We start from the raw sequence: 20,178 nt of genomic DNA, 5'->3' as shown, positions 1-20,178 counted from the left end.
TACCCGATCCCGCGATTGAGGATCAAACTGGAAGGTACTCCTTCGAGCGTGTCTGACACGCACAGTACCGATACTACTTATACAGTCCATGTCCAACGCGCATGGAATAGATGTTACCTGACGATACGCTCGATCCCGTTGCCCTGGTGCTCGTAAAATATAACGAAATCAAAGAAGAGATAATTTACGAGTTCTAAAATTGTAGGAAACATTGCACCGTCGATCGTTACAAGTGTACACACTTCCGCCGCCCCGGTTCGAACTAAATACGGTCTCACGGAAAGAGGCCTCTCCGTCATATAGACAATTTTACTCGGCGAAATTACCAATTATTTTTTATCGCCCTGCCACGGTGTCTGGTGTGTGGAATCGTGTCACATAAAATTTTCGTTTTATCGCTAATTTTATTGCACTTTAATCGACACCAGCTGTTGTTGATTGCACGCCAAGATAATGCACGGTTAGATGGGTTGTAAACCGTGATAATCTTAACAGAATGCGGTGGTCTGCGTCGTTTTGAATTCTCACTTTTTTTCCACGGTATCGTTACTATCGTCTCGTAACAACGTATGTCGATTTTGTGCATCGAATCACTCTCATATCGTATCGCAAGTTAGATTAGCACGATACGATAGTAAAATGAAGGATACGTTTTTCCTAGACCGAAAGTTTACGAGCGATTTTGTGTCACCAGTGGACACAGCAAAGTGGTCGCGGTTTACAATATGTTTCTACGGATTGTGAATTTTAAGAGGTATTTCCGTGCCAAACACGTGGCGCCTGGACGAGCTACGTTATCCACGTAAACGTTTATATTCACTGTGTGCAACAACTGCTAATCTCGGTTCGGAAAATATACAACGGGCGTGGAATATTTTTCCAAACTTTCAACGTTGGAAAGAGATTGGTACCACCGAATACAGGTGTCGACTTTATTAACGGAACTTAAACAAAATTTCTCACGTTGCTCGATTCGAAAAAAAAAAAAAAATGAAAAGGTCTGTTCGTCACTGTCCAACGCGACTCGAGAATTGTATCCACCGTAAGGCTTACCGTGATCGTAGAAGAAGTAACTATACGAGCGAGACTGTTCTAGAGAGGACTTTCCAGCAAATTACGCGGAAGTGGGCCGGGGAATGTGTCGAAAGTGCGTGTCGTACCACCGAGAAATCCTGCTCTATTTCCGTCACGGTTACTCCACCCGGTTCAAACACCCTCAACCGAAGTCTCGCGGCGCGTTCCAGCGTAAGGGCTCTCATAAATATCCGATGCCTTTGGCCGCGGTTGTCGACGGTACGCGGCGGCGAGCCACGTTGGTTTTCTAGGCGGAACACCGCGGTGGAGAACGAGCTATTAAGCTGATTAGGGTGTCAGAAACCGAGGCGAGGGTGGGCGGTGAATAAATCGTTGAAACGCATGACTCTCGCGGTTGGCCCAATGAGAATCGGGAGAGAATTATTGTGGCGTGGTTTGGCTCCGAATTCTGGCACAATTGGCAGCCTTTTTCTTCGACATTCTGTCAAGGAACCATCCTTTTCCTCGTCTGTTGGTAGGTATGATGTACTCCACGTGTAAACTGGATTATGCTAAAGAACGAAGCGTTTCAAGGTGCCTTTTTTCTTCTTTCCTCCACAGTATGTGACAAATTTACTCTTGAAATGTTATATTTCTAACATAAATCACACGTCTGTTGGGATCTTTGAACACTGTCGGCAGTTCGTAAAAAGAATGCACTAAATCCGTGAATTGTACACACTGTTGTCAGTTCGATGGTTTACAATGTTTCGTAAGAGAAGACAGACATGATCTTTACACTTCGTTTTAGATGCAACGCGATGCCAGTTTCGCGGCAAGGGAACAGCCAGTAAGGTTTCGAAAAACGACCGTGTGTTCTCGCGCGGCTCGTCATTCGAAACAATTTCCCCTCAGCTTTGGAATGAAACGTGGCTTACTGAAATGGCTCGGTTACAGCGCACCCGGAATAAACAAGTGAAGAGAGAGAAAGAGAGAGGTAACGATAACGATGCATAAAATAAGCAAAACGATCTAACTTAATAAATTAAACTTAATAGACAATTTATATTTAGGCTGTGCCCCAGAGGACCGCACGGTTCGCATATCACCAGTATCGCAAACTGAATGTTCCAATATACTGTCCAATAAAAACGAACTTTCCAACATGTTTCAGATGGATACATTCCTCCTTTTTACATAGATAAAAACGAAAGATGAAGACAAATGATGCTACTGCATAAAACTGAAATAAATTGTACTTCAGAAGTGGAATTGGTCAACAGGAGTTGGACAATGCGAAGAAGCAGAATAATTATTCTAGCAAATCCAAATATACAATTTCCAACAGAACTTCGAAGCTGAAAGTATTATTTCAATAAAACATTTCGAAGCAAAGAATCGGCGACAATATTCCATGACTAGCCGGAGGAAACGGAAACCAAAACCTCCCGAGTGTCGTACGAGAATACTCGTCGAATAACCGAAAGCCCGTCCCCTCGTGTTCCGCGATATTTCCACAAGACATTCCTCGGTTCGCATCAAAGTAACAAACCAGCGTAATTGCTCGGAACATATGCCATATAATCGTTAGCAGCACCTTCGCCGAATCTTTGACTCCGCGTCGCGGCGTGACGGGAATCAAGTTCCGCTACATTCGATCGCGTTATAAATACCCCGCGGAAACGGACGTCGACGACAAGCGGGAACGACGCGGCTCGCGTACAATGTATCAAACAGCCGTCAATCCGACGCGCCTAAGTACCCGTACGGCTGTTCGCGGATGGAACGCAACGCGACGGCTCTCTGCGTCGAACAGCGTCGGAACGGAAGGCGTCGCTGCGGATCTGTCAGTTATCGCGCGGGTAACGTATCGTAAAGATCACTCGAGCCGGCGATCTTGAAGTATAAATTCATCGGCGACGGCCTCTGCACCGCGACGTGGCCACCCGTTTTCCCGCGGCGAGGCTTTTCCAACTCGTGTGCAAATCCGCAGGAAGTGAACACGCCGCGTACGTACGCTTGGCGCGGTTCCAGCCCGCGTTTCTGCCCGCTTCGACGAGGGAACGAGACGATCGTTGGATAAGGTTCGCCTCCCAAGGGCCTCGTGGAGCGACCAGCGAACCCTTCGACTGTATACACTGTAAACGAACTATCCACCGTCACGATATACGGATGAAAATTTTGCAACGGATCTCGGAATATCGTACGCGTTTTCTTAGGGGACAGTCAACGTGTGGATTTGCGTGCAGGTGCATATTTGTCGGAAATAATACTCTACAAACAAAGAGTTAAGCGGGATAGAGTTCTAGAAAGTGCACACGAACGTTTCTAATGGAGGTTTACTTAGGCTGTTTGAAAATGCGCGCGAGCTTTCTATTTCTGTATGTAGGGTATATATGCGTACAGGTGCGAAATTACGTTTCTTTTACTTCTGCAGGTCTCTGCGTGACGGACGTGCGCCGCATGAAATTATGGTCCTATAAAGAACAGCGATACTTGCTACCTCTTCGACGACAGACGTGTAAACCTAGCGAGAGGAGAGATATGGGAACGTTGAATGAAATCAACGGTGACTCCCGTTGTTTCAACCTGGCCGCATCCCGAGGCTCTCCTGAGCACCTTTTGGACGCGAGGAATTTCTAAATATTTTGCTCGCACGCTAAAATAAAGCGGCTCGCGGAGTGCGTCAAGTTTTGCGAGGCTCGTTGGCTGATTCACTGGCCGTTGTATACGAAATCGAATACCCCATTGGATGAAACACGCTTCACTGGCAGAAATATACATACCTACGCAGAGCTTTCCGTAAAATTCCCTAAATATCTTTTACAGATTCGCGATAACATTTCTCTATACATAGTCGTACTGTAATTCAACCGTACACCAGTTCCATAGATCAGCCGTATCGAGTAGTTAAATAAAATTATTACAAAATATCCACTGTTCCATTTCATCCCATAAACCTGCCGTCGATAAACTACACCATAGTAAACAGACTATATTTAAACAGAAATACACTCGCTGGAACAGAAAAGAAACAAGTACGTACCCACCCACCTACATAAGTCAGAAACATCAAAAGAGCCGTGTCGGTGTTCGAACTCGAGCAACGGTGCTTGCGAAATTCGCGTGAATGAAAGAAAATAAAGCACCGCGCGTGGACACGCGATAAGGGATATTTCCATGCGACAATAAATTCGTTTTCGGTTCCATTTTATCTGGAGATTTACACAACGGGTCACGTGCGCACGCGAGCGTGTACGGAGACATCGAGTTCGAGGGAAAGGAACGGGGGCAAGGGGATTAAACCTATCTCGTGCTTCACGATACCGTGCTTTAACCACGATTTAGATCGATCCCAGGAGGCTCTAGCAAACTGGCAAACTTCACGGAACACACGACATCCTCTTAATGACGCAAAGATACGTTTGATCAATATTATTGCCTGTATTTTCGTTCTACTTAAGTCTTGGCAGGTTATGCGCCGGCCATAAATGCATTCGAAGAGATCTGTCAAAGATGAACTGCACGCTATACGGACGTGTTACGTTTGTAGATTTAATAGGGCACTTATAAATTGTAATAAGAAACGAACGAATGCGTTTAAGAGTAACTCGTTTGTGATAATTACGTTTTACTACGACACGGTTAAGATCCCAATTCAGTAGAAAACAGAACTAGAGTTAATTACGAGGTGAATACTAAAACTACATACGTTGAAATGTTACGCTTCGTTTGTGTAAATCGTTTTTGGTTACTCACGTGTTTGTCCAGCATGAATCCTGAAGAAAATGAATAAAATCCTCTCGCTATGGACCTTCCTTCGTCGTTCAACACAAGCGGCGGAACTTTCGAAAGTTAAAATGGCGTCTAGAGGCGCGCAACGGAGACGCACCGCAGGCGCCATCTAGAGTCGTTGCTTCCGGTATTGAGCAGCAGTAGAATGGCAGTTGCGCGCAAAAGTCTGTTTATTTACGTGCTGTCGATGATTAATTGATCGCAATACTCGCAGCCACGAGCGTTATCTAATGAGTAAGGCCCGCGATAGCGTAATCGAAATGGTGGACGCGTGAGCGGCGGTAAATAAAAGAAATCGCGGTGAATGTCGCGTTTGTGGAATACAGCCTGTCGTCGTCGTCATCGTCCTAACCTATTCCACGGAACGTTGTGCCTCTTCGTTCTGGAATTTTCCGAGGCCCCGTCAACGTTTGTTTGCCAACAGTGATTCGGCATGATGCCATGTTCCCGCGAACGCTGAGCGCAGAGTCGTGCAAAATTGTTAGCATGGCTGACGAGGTACTGCCGGCGAGTTTGGAGAGGCTCGAAATTGACCGTATCTCGCCGAGCTGTCCACAGTAAGCATTTTACCCGCCGAAAACACATTCAAAGCGCCTGCTCCTCGCCGCCGTCCCTTACCCGGCCCTCGAACATTCCGAACAACTCGAGTCTCTGCTGTTCGCCCCCCAGTTCGATCTATCGGATCTCGTTGCGGTTCTGCGACTCAACCTCCTTTCCTGCGCGTGGTCAAGGTCCCCCGATTAAACGTTACCTTGTTTCGCGAGTTACGCGACGCTCGCTCGCCTGCCTCTGTTTACGTCGCACGTGCTTACCGATTTATTAATGATGCAAGCGCTTGTGAACACGCATTTTAACGATCGCCGTATCTTATTCTTGATGGTGCGGAGCAACAACATCGACTGTAATCTGTAAGCAAACAGAAATTGTTTACATGTTATGGGAGGAAATTTAAAGGGCGACACGGAGTCCATCCGCGTTTACGAAACGATGTTGCCCGATCTGCGCGTTAACGCGATCGTTGCGACTGAAATAGAATGCGAGTGCAGTGGAAAAATTGATGTAATTGGGCGAAACTGGGTGACGTGATTTAGTGTTTCGCTTTTTTTTCTCTTTCTAACATCGTTTAATCGAATCGCTGCCATCATTTTCGTACGGTTTGAATATGAGTTCGGTTAGTTTGACGTTGTTGCATAAGCGACGAAGGTACCAACGTTTATCAATATTTGATTCAAGGTTATACACCAAGAGTGATGAATCATCACTGGATGACTTTCTATATATATATTTCTGAACCGGTTCCATTTAATCTTATTTTGAACATGAACAATCATGAAAGAATTATTGATTATCCGTGATAATTAAATTTATTCAAAGCGATATTAATGCTAGTTTTTATTTTTTCAGTATTACACCTACCGACAAAGTGAAGACATCGAATCCGTTCAGAACAACAAGTAAAAGTGTCAATTCGGACTGTAGTCACTTATTTCAAAGGAAATTCATGCCTGTGAGACCGACATTAACCGCAATTAGCCCCAGAGGGGTGAAGAGCACAACGAACTTCAAACCATCAAAGAATGAAAGAGTACTAGACAAGAAAAGCTCGATAATCAAAGAGGCTGTTTTAAAATTAAACGATACCGGCACTAATTGTCTTAGCGATAATCTAGCGAATACATTGCTTAAGGAAACGTGTAAATTTAATATTTGTGGTAAAAATTCAAAGATCTTTGGCCAAGGCTCTGTGACAAAGGACTTTAAAGCACTGAACATTAGTCAAGACAGTAGACAAGCTAAGGATGACACCAGCATTCAAGATAATTATCAAGCTAGTAGTTTTCAACGGGCGCGTAGCAATACGATGCCAAGTTTGAAGAGAGGCCCCGGCCCAGGTGGAGGTAATACAGGACAATCGGAAACTACTGGTTCGACTGGTCAGCCTTCGAGTTCAAATACATGTTCGGTACAAGCACGAATATCTCCACCCTCGTGCGATGTCACCATCGATGAGCTTGCCAGCTACTTCGAGGAGTTTGTTCATATTCCAAAGAAGATGTCGCACATGGCAGAGATGATGTACATTTAATTATAATATATTGAGTTGTAACAGACAGATTTCTTATACAGTTTTTTCAAAGACTACCCTGCGGTGTTTTGTGCATGGTAACAAGTCTAAATACTGTATGTTTGCTATGAATCCAATTTAATTTGGTACCTAAATTATATTATAATATACGATTAAGGAAAAAGAAAAGGAAATTAAGTGAAAAAATCTGCGTTTTTGTAGAGAAAAGAGTATTAAAAATGATAAAATTTAAGTATACTTTTAGTGAAAGTGATAACAAAAAAGGGTAAAAATTGTGAAGGTAATAAATTGATATGTATATTTGATCCCAAAAATTGTTTGTGTCAAATTAAATACTTTGTTTAATTTCCACTGAAAAGGATTTACACTATTATAAAATTTTTGTATTGCGAAATGAAAAATTGGTACTAGAATAAATTTCTTGGAACTAATATATTATTATTACTATTATTATGATTATTATTATTAATATTATTACCATTATTAAATCTCCTCATCTATTAGGTATTAGTTGACAAAAGAATTTAATATCATATAATTTATATGGATAAAATATATGAATATCATTTGACACTCTTCCGTTTAATATGATACATAATATATTTATCTGCATAGGGGCTTATGGTACTTAATACAATGATACAAAGTAACCGTTAAATTACTTAATGATAATAAGCTTTGGTACGTAAACAATGACGATATATTGATCCATTTTTACTTTAGGTACGTGTGAACCATGTTGACGCGCGGTGTACTGTGTGAGAATCTTGACGAAAGCCTAAATGCATTAAAAAATATTTTATCTATTTGGCGTGCGCATCACGTGACGACTGTTTAAATTTCTTTTTTAACATCTACGAACGGTTATCAAGCATTCAAGATTTTCTGACGCGTTAATTTCGTTGGTAGCCCCGCGCAATAATCAAACTCTGTATCAAAACATGAGGTCTGTCACTATATCACAGATTTATTAAAATTTCATTTGAACGGAGCCACAACGAGAATAATTTTCAAAATTGAAAAAACGATACACCTCACGATCACAAACATATTTTACGAATCATACAAGAAAAGAAGTGATTACTTTTTATGGAAACTTGTCCTCCCACAAGCCGAGAGACGCAGTGTTTAGAAAGATATTAATGAATTCGAAAAGAAGAACGTACGAACTTGTAGAAGACATTTTAAAGCTACTTCCGAAGTTTGCAAATAATAATTAAGCAGGAAAGACAGCTAGTTGATAAGAGTAATAAAAATAGAATCAGCATTAAGAAATGCTAGTCGATCGATAATTACGAGGACAAACGTTCATACACTACGAAGAATTCAGCTCGAATTACAATAACTCTAGAACCTTAACGCTCTACGTTTATCTGCAGTAACGAATGGTCGACAAATATTAAAAAATCGATAGCCTTGCACGAAACAGCTAGCATATTGAGTACACTTTGCTTTGGACTACCAAAAACACAACAACGATAACATTATTGCATTCACGATGGTTTCACTGAGGATTGGAACACTTGTACGTGTTTCGTATACTTCACGATGATCGATCGATCAATTTGAAACACGCAGCGTCTCCCGACCGGAAATCGATTTCGAACGTATCATAAATTACGTCGATCAACTTGCGACTCCTTACGCATTATTGGAAAAAATCCTTCGAAATTTCTTATTCCAAGTACAATAGCCAGATTGTATCTGCTCGAAGTTACTTTAGAACTATGGACAAATGAAGAAGAACAATAACCGAGCAGATATGTTTAAAACCGGAACAGTTCTGAGCTACTGCAAAAATCTTTCCCTTCGTACTCCCGTAATAAACGATGCAATCTGATTAATCCGCGTGAGAGATCTCGTCGAATATAGTCGTCAAATAGAAATTGAAATGCAATTGATCTGTTTCTTCTTCTCTAAACAATATCAGTCTCTAGGTCCAGTGGAAAGGCCACATGATGCCCTTACCAGTATTTAACATTTAAATATACTATATACTTTGTCTTGCTCGAATGAAATGATGTATACGCGACAGTGTGACATTGAAAATGGAGGAAATCAAATCGTATATACTTTCTATCGATGATGGACACGTTCCATCGTCCGGCGAATCGAATTCGCGGATGATTGTATGCATATATATACACATACGTCTACGAACTAATGGCGACAACATGATCGTTAGCGAAAAACCTTAAATGACCATCCTTCGTGAGAAACACAACAACATTTTGATCGGTATAAAACGCTCATAGAAAAAGTTTACTGGACGTAATACAGCTACCTTTCTAACACTACGTAAACTTGATGCTTTTTCACGTGCATTCACCGCGTCATGTTCTATAGAATAAATATTAGTCAACCCACACAACGAACGTATGTGATGCCTGTCTCGCTAATTATAGTAAAAAAAAAAAACATTATATTTACCGGTACACTATGTTTCATCTAGCAATATAATGTCGAGTTCGCGACGATTCCCTGTAAACGTAAGCCGTAAAAAGTATCCGAGTGAACCGATATCGATCGTGTATCGATGTCGTTGGTACGTTCGTACGAACATGCACGTGTGCATGTATTTAATGTGTTCACGCTTGTTGGACGTTCGCGCGTTGCCGTTCGTTTCTTCTATTGAGCAATGGTTACGGGTCGTACGTGGAGCACGACATTTTATTGCTCGTTCATCGATGTCACGGCAAGATGCCCGTGAAAAAAGATACCGCACATTCGCAGGTGTAACAACTCACTACCACTCACGTACATAATCTCTATCGTCACTCACGCTCTCTCATACTTTTCCTCTCGATACTCTATCACTTTCTCTCGCTCCTTCCGCCCTCTCTCTCTCTCTCTCTCTTTCTCTCTTTTTCTTATTCGTTTAAATGTTTTAATATATCTAAAGTGTGTCATATAATGGCTCATCTTGTTTATCGTGACATAGCTCAGTGTACGCCTAGGGACTTACGTCTAACGATACGTTCCGCGGAGGACGACCATGACGAGACAACGATACATGTCCTCGGGATCGAAACCCTGTTCTTGTACAACGGAATTACGAAAATGATGGATCATCGGCGTTTCGCATCCCGAGGAGGCTTACACACACCTACCTCACGGCCTACCGCCTAAAACTCTACCCTAATCTGTCGTTTGTAATGTTTAGTAGAAAATTTACACTTTTCATTTTCAGACACTTTGTACGAGCAACATCGATGACTTAAACTTTACCTCAAGTAGTATCTCTAGGTTTTTTTATTTTTTTATTTTCTCTTTTTATTCCATAGATCCATGTAGTTTCGAAAAGAGGGTGCTGCTACTCGCGGCGGCACACAGTCGTATAACGTACGTTTGTTTTATTATTAGTAACTTCTTCTTCTTCTTCTTCTTCATCCATTCATCATTCTTCATTCTTATATATTCCCGTCTTAGCGCATTCTTCGAAAGAGAGAAACCTAAATTGGCGCGCGACACGCGCGGGTATTTCCTTGCTTTTTCTTTACAGAATGCGATCACAGTAAAAAATAATAATATGTGTGTACATCGAAGAAACGACCGTGTGCTTTCGAATCGTTAGATTTTGGATACACTGTTCACAGAACAAACGTACACTTGTCCCTCGATTTACGCGATCGAGAGGTTGTCTTTATTTGCAGTCTTTATTGAAATTATTATAAGGGAATGTTCGCTTAAACATCTGTAGAGTCAATTAAAAATAAAAATTTGTAATACAATCAAACATTCGTTATTCTTTATACTGGCACAGATTGCACTTGCGTAATTTTTAACTGCATAAGAAGAAAACCACGGAAACGGCACTTCGTGTAAGTCGAGGAACAACCGTATCTATATCGAAAAGATTTTCTCGTTCATATATAAAACGTATTAATATCTCGTGTAAAATATTGTCCTATTCGACATGTCGTTCGAAACTAAACGATGAACTTCCCCTAATTCGCGTCTAAATAAAACGTGATTACGTCCTAACGCAGACTTGTGCATTCGACGATCGACTGAACGCACAGACTGGGTTTTCGAGTACCAAAAATCCAAAAGGAAAAGAATTTGGATCGTCCAGGAAAAATCAGCCGCGTTCGATTCGAGATCGATGAAGAAACAATCGCGCGGGATGACATGAATCGCGCGGGTACTTCCGCTTATCTGCACTCATACATAGAGGGACTAATATAATCGATTATATCGTCTACCATTTAAAATTCTACTTTTTAGTTCTCAACTGGTTCCGTTCTACCCTCTAAACAATTCTTCTTTTTTTTTCCCGTAAGATACCTTCGTCAAATATTTTTATATACTCTCCAAATTGTGAAAATGCTTAATAAATACCTTGAACGATGAACGATTCCTCTTTAAATTCTATAATATATATACTGGATACGTGGCGAGTAGAGAGATTCTATACTCTTCCTTTCAGTCGCAACGTTTGACTCGTTATCGTAGTCGGCAGTTATTCACGATTGGTCACAAAGTTCCGAAGTATCCGAAATACTCCTCAAAGTATGAACAAGTCTTGTTTCTTTCATTCCTTCGTTTTTTTTTTTTTTTGTTCATATTTCTTTCGTATAAAGTTCCATGGCACGCAAGATCATTGTTCTTGAAGTGCTTTCCCGATGACGTTCAATTTTGTTCGTTAAGGGTGAAAAGAAAAGGTGTGTCGAAAAGAACACTTCTTAAATTACTCGCGATCATCGCGGTACTTTTGGCAGCGTTTAACAATGATTGCTTCGAGAAATCTGGTAACGTCTACAAAATTCCCCGCCACCAAGTGCGCTCGTGTGAGATGCTTCCTGTAACCACTCGCTACGTTCCTCGGTTCTCTTTTCGATTGGTTGCTCGCGCAGAAAGGATCCGCGATCGACGTTTAAAAGAGAACGCGGCGGTAGCAGTGTCTCCGGGGATGGTTCCCTAGAGATCTAACAATAGATACCGTAAAACTCCATGGCACAATTGATGTGCGCTGGATGGAAATGACCGTGCGGCACCAGATGACTCGGCATGTGAGCTGTGTATCAGTCTGTCGGCGGTTCCAGATACGGTATTTCGCTAGTGACGTTAAATGACTCGAAATAGTGATTAAGGAACTCGAACGTGGGCCGCTTCTCCGGGCTGGCGTCCCAGCATTGCAGCATTAATCGGTAGATGCTGTCCGGCAGCGGGTGATTCAATGGTTTTGGCATTCGATAACCCTTATTGATCTGCTCGATCACTTCGCGACCCTGCATACCTGCAAAGTAACGTGAAACAAATTGAAAAATGAAGAAACATTACTTCAACGAAGAAACAAAAGTACGTCGATACTTACCAGGATAAGGAACTTGGCCGTAAGTGAAGAGCTCCATCAGCAAGATACCATAAGACCAAACGTCGCTCTTAATGCTGAATCTGCCGTAGACGATGGCCTCAGGGGCTGTCCACCTAACGGGGAACCTGCTTCCCTGTTTAGGACAGTACTCGTCGTCCTCGATCGCCCTCGCCAGCCCGAAGTCGCATATCTTCGCTTTGTTCTTCTCGCCGATGAGCACGTTCCTCGCCGCCAGATCTCTGTGTATCAATTGTTTGCTCTCGAGATGCTCCATACCCGAGGCCACCTGCGCCGCGATGTAGATCAGATCCTCGAACTGCATGTACTTGCCGTCCCCCGTCCTCAGGAAGTCCAATAGACTACCGTTGCACATGTACTCTTGGACGATGTAGATTGGCTCCTCCTTCGAGCAGATCGCGTACAACGCGACCAGGTGTCTGTGCCGGAATTGTTTCATTATTGCCGCCTCCTGAAGGAACGCCTCCGTCGACATGGTCCCCGGCCGCAACGTCTTCACAGCCACTTCGATTTTGTTCCTCCACTTGCCGTAATAGACCTCGCCGAAATTCCCGTGGCCCAGTTTCCGTATCAGCTGTATCTCGTTCCTATTGATCTCCCATTTGTCTCGCAACTCGGGCCCGAGATCCCACATGTCCGGTTGCGGTTTCGGACACGGCTTCGAGAGCACGTGACAGAGACCCAACGCATTCTCTGAAACGTTCCAAGTTCTCGATATTACACGCGACGTGTGCCACGACGAAAAACTCTGTCGCGGTGTGCGATCGAAAAGGGGGTTAAAGAGAGATTTCAAACGATAATAAATGTTAGCAAAAATCATTTCTTCTTAGTTAACCCGCTTCCCCATCGCGCGACAGAGTTGCTGACAGTTGAAACGTTGTGTCGATTGTTCAAACTTACTGCTGTACGCCATAACGAGAGCTGGTAGAGTAGGGAATGTCTGGTTGGTGGCGATAAAGAAGCCCCCATTGTCGAGCGGTTTAATTTTGTAGTGTTTTACGTGATGACCCCTTCCCTCCTCCCAATCCTTCACAGATAAGCTGTATCCCCTGGGATTGTGCTCGCTTGGTCGCACCAGGAACGTTCCTCTAGGGTTTTCATCCACCAGAAGAAGTTTGCCGGCTTCCTTGCGCGAGACATTTTCGAAGAACCAACTGAGACGGGGGACAGAAAGCAACAAGATGCTCAGATATATACGAGACGAACTGTTACGGGAAAACTTAGTCGCGTTACGATATCTCTAATTACATAGGGATAGTTTCTAGCAAGATTGCAAGAGAAACGAGTGATTTGGAAGGTGGGGAGACTCACTCTTCGCTTTCAACCGAACGCTCGACGGCCACGAAATTCCAAGGGATGAGACCCTCTTGCAGAGTTGTCAAGTGTAAAACTTTCCACCAGTCGGGCTCGGAGTCGTCCAACACCTCCATCCGGTCTCCCTTCATGAAACTGACATCGGTGCTCTCGCGCGCCGTGTAATTGTACAGGGCGACCACGATCTTGTTCGACCTCTGCGAATGCGCTGCGTAACCGAGAACAAACCGATTTAAACCGTCGCCCGCGAGACACCGGCTATTTAAGGCGAGCCGAATACTAATTTTCCCGCTGCCGGAATCGCGATCGAGCTATTTGCGGTACCCAGTCGGGAGCTGATGGAATATCGATCGACGGAACGCCCCGATGAAACATTCGAATTATCCGCGATACAAACAGAATTAGGTTGATTACGCGCCGGCTGAGCATTAATAGAGAATCGAAATTACCAAATTTCGAATTTCCACAGTTTTACTATCGGTGGATCGCGCTTCGGATATTTACCACGGGATCGAACAGTTGGTCCCGTATTCGACTCGAATGGAAGGATGACAAAAGTGGTTGATGATTTCATCCTCAAATTCGAGTGGAATCGCGTCGGTTACTTCGATGGGGTATCAATAAAAAATTTTCGATCGCATCTCTAATGTCTCTATAGAACAGTGGTTGGTTTATGCAATTTGAACGGAAGCGTAACAAAAGTTGTTTGCCGTTTCAGTTTCCCAGAGATCGCAAATATTTGCAAGCTTAACTCATTAACCCTTTGAGAGGAGTTTACTTATCCGAGCAAAGTGCGCGTTGGAACGAATAATATTTTACTTTCAATGTAAAGTATATCGATTGTCATCGATGCTCTATTGACGGCAAATTACTTGAAAATTAAAATTCTTATAAAGAACATCGTTCATCCACTAAAAGCTCAGAGGGTTAAACTTCAAATTCTATCTGCATAGAAACGAGTGTGGTGAGACGTTTCGATTCGTTTCGCAGATTAAGCAAAATTAATGAAAAGCTTGCAAGTTAAAATCTTAAAAGCTAGAACTTAAGGTAAAATCAGTACGCTATTAAATGAAATAAAAGAACATAAAATACACACATGCAGACTTAACAACAGGCGAGCTTGTTTTACGGGGCTGGTGTGGTATTTGAAGCTTACAAGGTGTCGGCCTCGGCCGGATGATGTCTGCCCTCGCTTGTACACCCCTTTGATTCGGGTCAGCAGTGTACCGGTCCAAGGAACCTCCATTACTGTGTTTAGAGCTTAGTCCTGTGTCTGCTTTCTTGTAACCTGTATAACGTATCCAACGATTCTTACAAAACCATGACGAACGCTCTCAAGAGCGTGACATCAGAGTCAAATGAACATCTCCAATGGTTCTACGTTGAAACATGATTCTAAGTATTTAAAAAAGGACTACTGGTCAATAAAAAAATATTTTCCAGTAACCCCGTTGACAATTGAAACGATAGGAATTAACGAAGGAAAGCAATTACGCAGCAGGATTAACAAGAGGGTGGAAGGAACTCGACTTTTTAAGACTTCAATTAAACAGCATCGAAGGAGACTTAATTGAAATTAAAACCATCTCACTGCGTAATCACCTTAAAGAATTCCTCGCTCCTCTTCGCGCAAACGTTTCGCGAGCATAATATCACCGAAATAACATCGCGATTAAACAATTTTTCCATTTCCACGGATCTCCATCCCCGCCTTTGTACCCTCCGCTCCGTTTTATTACATCCGCCTCGCGCAACGTCCATTCAGAAGTTTCAATGAAATACTTTAAAAAGGAGCAAGGAACAGAGGGTGGGGTTGCGGAGGGTGTGTGGCAGTCCGTGAACAGAGACGTTGCAAAAGAAAACTCGTAACGGTTCCACCGCGGGGATAAAGGGAGAATGCGCGAAAGGGTAGGCGGCTACTCACCGAGGGGTTGAGGCTCTTGCCGTTTGCTGCAACACTTGCCCATCTTGGAACCCGTGCGCTCGATGTTACCCTTTCGATCCTGTTTCTACGCGCCTTCTATACTGATGCGTGCCCCGAGGAATGTCTCCATCTCGTGAACTCGTGGGCTCGTACGGCTGCGGCTTCCGTCTCGATTTTTACCATCACTTTCTTCTCTTCATCGCGTGTTTAGTGAATCTGCGCACCTGTAACAGAAACGAGGAACAGTCGAGCATGATTCTTCCGTGGCGATTATGATTTTTCAAGCGCGCAAGCACCCGTTGCCATGATTCGCGGTTGCGAGGATGGACGCGTGCGTTCATCCATGGAGAACGACGAGACGGTTATATCGTTGCACTTCTTGCAAGGCATCGCTAGTGTTCTTTTTTTCTGTCGATCTATTTTCTTTCTCTGGAATTGTTCACGGAATGACGTGAAGTTTTGAAGAAGCATATTCGAAAGACGAATCGTGGAACGAAGGGGATTAAAATTAGAAATTAAGACCAAAGCGGTCGCGCGAGTCCGTCGTGAGAAACGGGCGAACTTTCTGACAGACCTAATATTTCGAGCGGTTTTATGGAACTGTTTTCGCCCGGGTCCCACCGGCGGTGGATCATCGATCACGTTGTATTTAAAGAAGACTTTAGGAGCCCGGGCGTGTTCCTTGCCTCCCTTTTTCTGTGTCGCGCGCCCTCCTCCAGCGGGGGCTCGCGTGTTCCTTTTCGGTGCGAGACAAATCAGGCATGCGGACCGTGTTTCCGAGTAACACGTTAAATTAGAACGAGCGTAAACGAAAGGGCACGAGGGACGCTAACTAGTCGATTGTTCTCATTCATGGACGCTTAACGCTACAAAAGGGAAACGTTCGTTCGCTGGATACAGCTAATCCCTTAATTAACATGCTGGCGCTGAGTGATAAACGGCGCAGATTAATTTTCCTAGATGTTTATGAGTCGTGGGCCGGACTGTCGACTGTTCTCCGTTCATTTCATGCGTGGCTCCAGGAATTTTCCTCTTATTAACGACTACACAATTTTGAATGAACTTCAATGTTCGAGCGTGTCGAGTAGAAAGTTACTCACTGGGTAATAAATTCAATTCTACAGCGATCACAGTGCTAGCACGATTCTCACGATTTTCACGCGCGACTCGTTAATCGTTCCCAAGGATCGATTGCCAGGATCAAACGTCGAGACGAAACGAGAGATACAAAGTGGAGGGGGGCTGTAAATGTATTACTCGGATATAAACGCGTGCAGGCAATATCGAGAATCCACAGAGGAATGGGACGTTTTTCCACGTTGCCTCCGTATCCTCTGGGACCTCCCCGAAAACAAGATCAAATACAACAGGACGACGCGCACAGAGGCGCGTCCCAACCCCTGGCCCTCCGCGTTCTTCGGCAGATGCGATCGTTCCAGTGTTATTACGGTTAGTGGCACGGGGCAGGAACGGCACGCGAGCAACAGGAATAAATAAACTTAGAAGACGCCCAGAGGGTTCATTTAGCGGTGTACGACGATGCCTTCTCTCGTCTGTGACGCGTCGTTCCACCGTGCGTAATTACGAACCGGTGAATTACACGGTTCATTTCAAGGGAGCTTGTTACGCGGAAGGCGGGAGAACTGCGACTTGCGCGAATCAACTTTTCAACTTTTCATCCGGTCGCTGCTGCAGCTGAACTTCCTAGCGAAACGCGATCCTAATTCCACGGGGTAAATTGGAATAAAAACGAGTTCGTTCATGGGACCGTGGACTTGTGTGTGAGTTTGAGATTTTTGTTTAATCACTCTTCGAGTACTTGAACATTTACCGTGAATTCTCGGACTTAGATTAGCTGCGACGGTTTAATAATCACTTGGATGTCAATGTCTACGTAATTGTCTCTTGGAAAGTTTGTTATTTGAAATTTCTTTCCAATGTTATATGGGTTAATGAAGAACGTCGAGGAAAAAGAATTGCCGTGTCGTTTACTAACACAGTCTCATAATCCTCGGGTATATTTAATGAACTGCTAGTAACAGGCCACTTTAATAGCCTCCCTTGGATTAATAAAGAAAAGCAGTTCCTTAACGAGCGAAATATTTCTTACTCTCTTGAACTGGCCAAGAGAAACAGGAAAGTTTCCTTTAAAAAGTTTCAATTACACCATCTCTATAATTAGATAGAATATACTATATCTAAAGATGTTCCATTCCTTTTGATTCGTTTTACCGTTCCATGTCGTTGAAAGTAGCCTCTCTACGAGAAAATAGTATCTAATAATAAAACACTCCAAGAAGTTCTAGGATGCCTCCTTTGAACCAATTCATAATTTGATAACATACTTTTCCCTCAGCGTCGACTCATCTGAAAATACGTATTTGCTACATACGTACAGCCTTTCCGTTACCAACAACTAGCATCCAATCACTTTGTAGGAATCAAAGATTTATGCCTTCAATTTTCCGCAATTTTATCCTCTCCATCTGCGATACCTTATCGATAATTTTACTTTCTACATAAAAATTTTTCGATTCGAGGGATACAAAGGCAGGATTTACTTAGCATTTCGTTACAGCGGCGGTGCATTTCCACCATCGCTGCGAGATCTGGATTAACGCGACTCCCTCGCAGCCGAGGCGGCTTCTGTAAGACGAGAAATATTGACTCTCGTTTGGCCCATCAGGAAACTTTCATCGTTACGTAAAGATACGAATGACGAGGACGTGGGTCCTTTGCCGATCCGTGCTGCAACTCGTGGGAAAGCGACACGCAGGGAAGGGAATTCAATCGACGTCGATCTAAATATTTACGAGCCCTCTGGCCATCCCTCTGTGCCAGCGACTTGCCGTCTGTCGAGGATTCGAGACTGCTCGTCCGCGTTTAATATCCCGTCTGGAACGAAGTTTCCCCATGTCCTCGATCCGCGAATTTCCCGCCTCGCGCCCGGAAACGCGCGACGCCTTCGAGGACGCGCCGTCTTCCGATGGCCGATAAACCAATTGACGGTAGACTTCTGCAAGCGCGTAATCGTCGCCTAAAAAGGAACGTCTCTGGATAATGACGTAACGCGTCGAACAGAAATTTCGTTTCGAGCCGGATCGGCTGCGAACGGGACTTGGCCAGCGAAGAGGAGGCCACTTGACTCGTGGAGAAGAGCAGGCACTCGGGGACCGCTTCTGATGAATTTGGGTTTCAAACTCGGTGATTGCGTCAGTTCGGAATTAAGGGGATATTGTATAACATTTGGGAGTGGATGGCAGAACGATTTCAAGGTTTCACCGCGGAGTTCCACGAAGTCTTTTGTGATTCAAATCGAGACACTCGAGCGGATTCGTTCCGCGTCTAATGATCTATGAGACGAGCGGGGATAGTCTTGATTTCTAACGAGAACACTAATTCTTTTACCCAGATCTGGTGAAAATTTTACCGCGTAGCATCGTGCCGTCCTAAATTTAATATCAATCGAGGTGAATTAAAAATCCGTTGAGTAATTAAAAAATGTTAAGTGGGTCGGGAGAAATCCAGAAACGAGTTCAGCGCAAACGTTAAACGAGAGTTCTCGTTCGCGTCCTCGAGCGTCGCGACACAAATGGACTTCGAAAACGGCATCGATGAATTTCGGATGAGATATTCGCGAGCAGGAGCACTTAATATCGACGTAGCGCTTAATCTTGTTCGACCGCGTAATTTCTCACGTGGTAATTCAGTATGCGACCCCTTTCGATAATTCCAATAGTGACTTGTTCATCCATTTTCCTCTGTCCAAACCTACATTTCCACTTTCGCCTGCAATTTCCATGAAATAACATCTCAACCAAAAGAAGCACTCGAAACTACAGCTATTAAAGATCGAGACGTTTTCTACTACACGTGTCTCATCAAAACTTAAGATGTGTACCAAAACCGAAGGACCAACCAAGAACCCAGGACCTCAAACGTCGTCTATTTATTTAAAAACACCATGTCCCAAATAAACCGCAGAAAAGGACATCCGTGTAGCAACTACAGACGCTTCGCTAAATAAACAAACCATTCCAAAGAGCCCTCGACTCACCCCTGTTATCCACGCGCATCCCAAATCCTACGGATTCCAACAAGAACCCCATATACAGTGGTCCCAACGACCACGAGCCACCCGAAACTACGATTGGCTCGATGAAAAACGTTCGTTGCCCACATACTTTCCCGATTGTGGCCACTCGAAAGGCCAACGCCGAGATTCTTCATAAAAGGTTTCCCCGGGAAGGACAGGGATAGGGAAAGTTGGTGGACCGTGGCGTTTCCGTAAATCAAAAGACGCCAGAGCAGGAGCATCCCGCGTGTTCGCGGGAAAACTTTTTAATTAAACAGCCTGGGGAAGAGGGTTAGCCTCGGATATTCGAACGGCATAACAACAGTGGACAGGGAGAGCGTACGCGAGGCGGTCGATTTGGCCTGCGCCACCCCAACGGCGAACCCCCATGGAAGGTTCGCAGAGGACTACATCACCACCATCGCAGGCTCTCTTTCTCTCTCTCTCTCTCTCTCTCTTTATCTCGCTGCGTGGTTGACTGGCCTGGGCGCACACGCACGTTGGTGAAAACCCACGCACAGATAGAGAGAGAGAAATAGAAACGAGCGAGAGGGACGGAGGGCTGGGTAGACGGTCGATATCCCACGGTGGTGGTTTCTGTATATACGTATATATATGTATATATATATGTGCTC

The 20,178-nt window shown here is 43.9% G+C and overlaps 3 protein-coding genes across 6 annotated transcripts in view; 2 read left to right on the top strand and 1 right to left on the bottom strand.

Annotated features, from left to right (window-relative positions):
* Nhe2 (Na[+]/H[+] hydrogen exchanger 2) overlaps positions 1 to 20,178 on the top strand; it is a 250,996-nt gene that overhangs the window by 217,485 nt on the left and 13,333 nt on the right. The gene's annotated exons all lie outside the window — the stretch shown is intronic.
* On the top strand, positions 4,928 to 7,326 carry LOC143424626 (uncharacterized). Of its 3 annotated transcripts, none has more exons than XM_076896801.1 (2): positions 4,928 to 5,366; positions 6,214 to 7,326. In XM_076896801.1, the coding sequence occupies exons 1-2, from the start codon at positions 5,251 to 5,253 to the stop codon at positions 6,893 to 6,895; spliced, it is 798 nt and encodes a 265-aa protein (XP_076752916.1). In that variant the 5' UTR covers positions 4,928 to 5,250; the 3' UTR covers positions 6,896 to 7,326. The 3 variants fall into 3 exon arrangements, with proteins under 3 accessions (XP_076752916.1, XP_076752917.1, XP_076752918.1); XM_076896802.1 differs by lacking the exon at positions 4,928 to 5,366 and adding an exon at positions 5,553 to 5,717; XM_076896803.1 differs by lacking the exon at positions 4,928 to 5,366 and adding an exon at positions 5,962 to 6,012.
* The window catches only part of Src64b (Tyrosine-protein kinase Src64B), a 49,622-nt gene continuing 39,516 nt past the window's right edge, over positions 10,073 to 20,178 (bottom strand). The window contains exons 2-7 of one of the 2 annotated variants that reach the window (XM_076896788.1): positions 15,469 to 15,692; positions 14,641 to 14,832; positions 13,542 to 13,752; positions 13,131 to 13,384; positions 12,213 to 12,923; positions 10,073 to 12,134 (exon numbers count right to left, since the gene is read on the bottom strand). In XM_076896788.1, coding sequence (XP_076752903.1) covers positions 11,920 to 12,134; positions 12,213 to 12,923; positions 13,131 to 13,384; positions 13,542 to 13,752; positions 14,641 to 14,832; positions 15,469 to 15,511 — 1,626 coding nt within the window. In that variant the 5' untranslated portion in view covers positions 15,512 to 15,692 and the 3' untranslated portion in view covers positions 10,073 to 11,919. The remainder of the gene's footprint in view (positions 12,135 to 12,212; positions 12,924 to 13,130; positions 13,385 to 13,541; positions 13,753 to 14,640; positions 14,833 to 15,468; positions 15,693 to 20,178) is intronic. The other variant, XM_076896789.1, reaches the window with a different exon arrangement.

This window comes from Xylocopa sonorina, chromosome 6 (genome assembly GCF_050948175.1).
Source record: "Xylocopa sonorina isolate GNS202 chromosome 6, iyXylSono1_principal, whole genome shotgun sequence".
Classification (NCBI taxonomy): domain Eukaryota; kingdom Metazoa; phylum Arthropoda; class Insecta; order Hymenoptera; family Apidae; genus Xylocopa; species Xylocopa sonorina.
The sequence above is the reverse complement of the archived record's forward strand: the minus strand, read 5'-3'. Positions and strand labels throughout refer to the sequence as shown.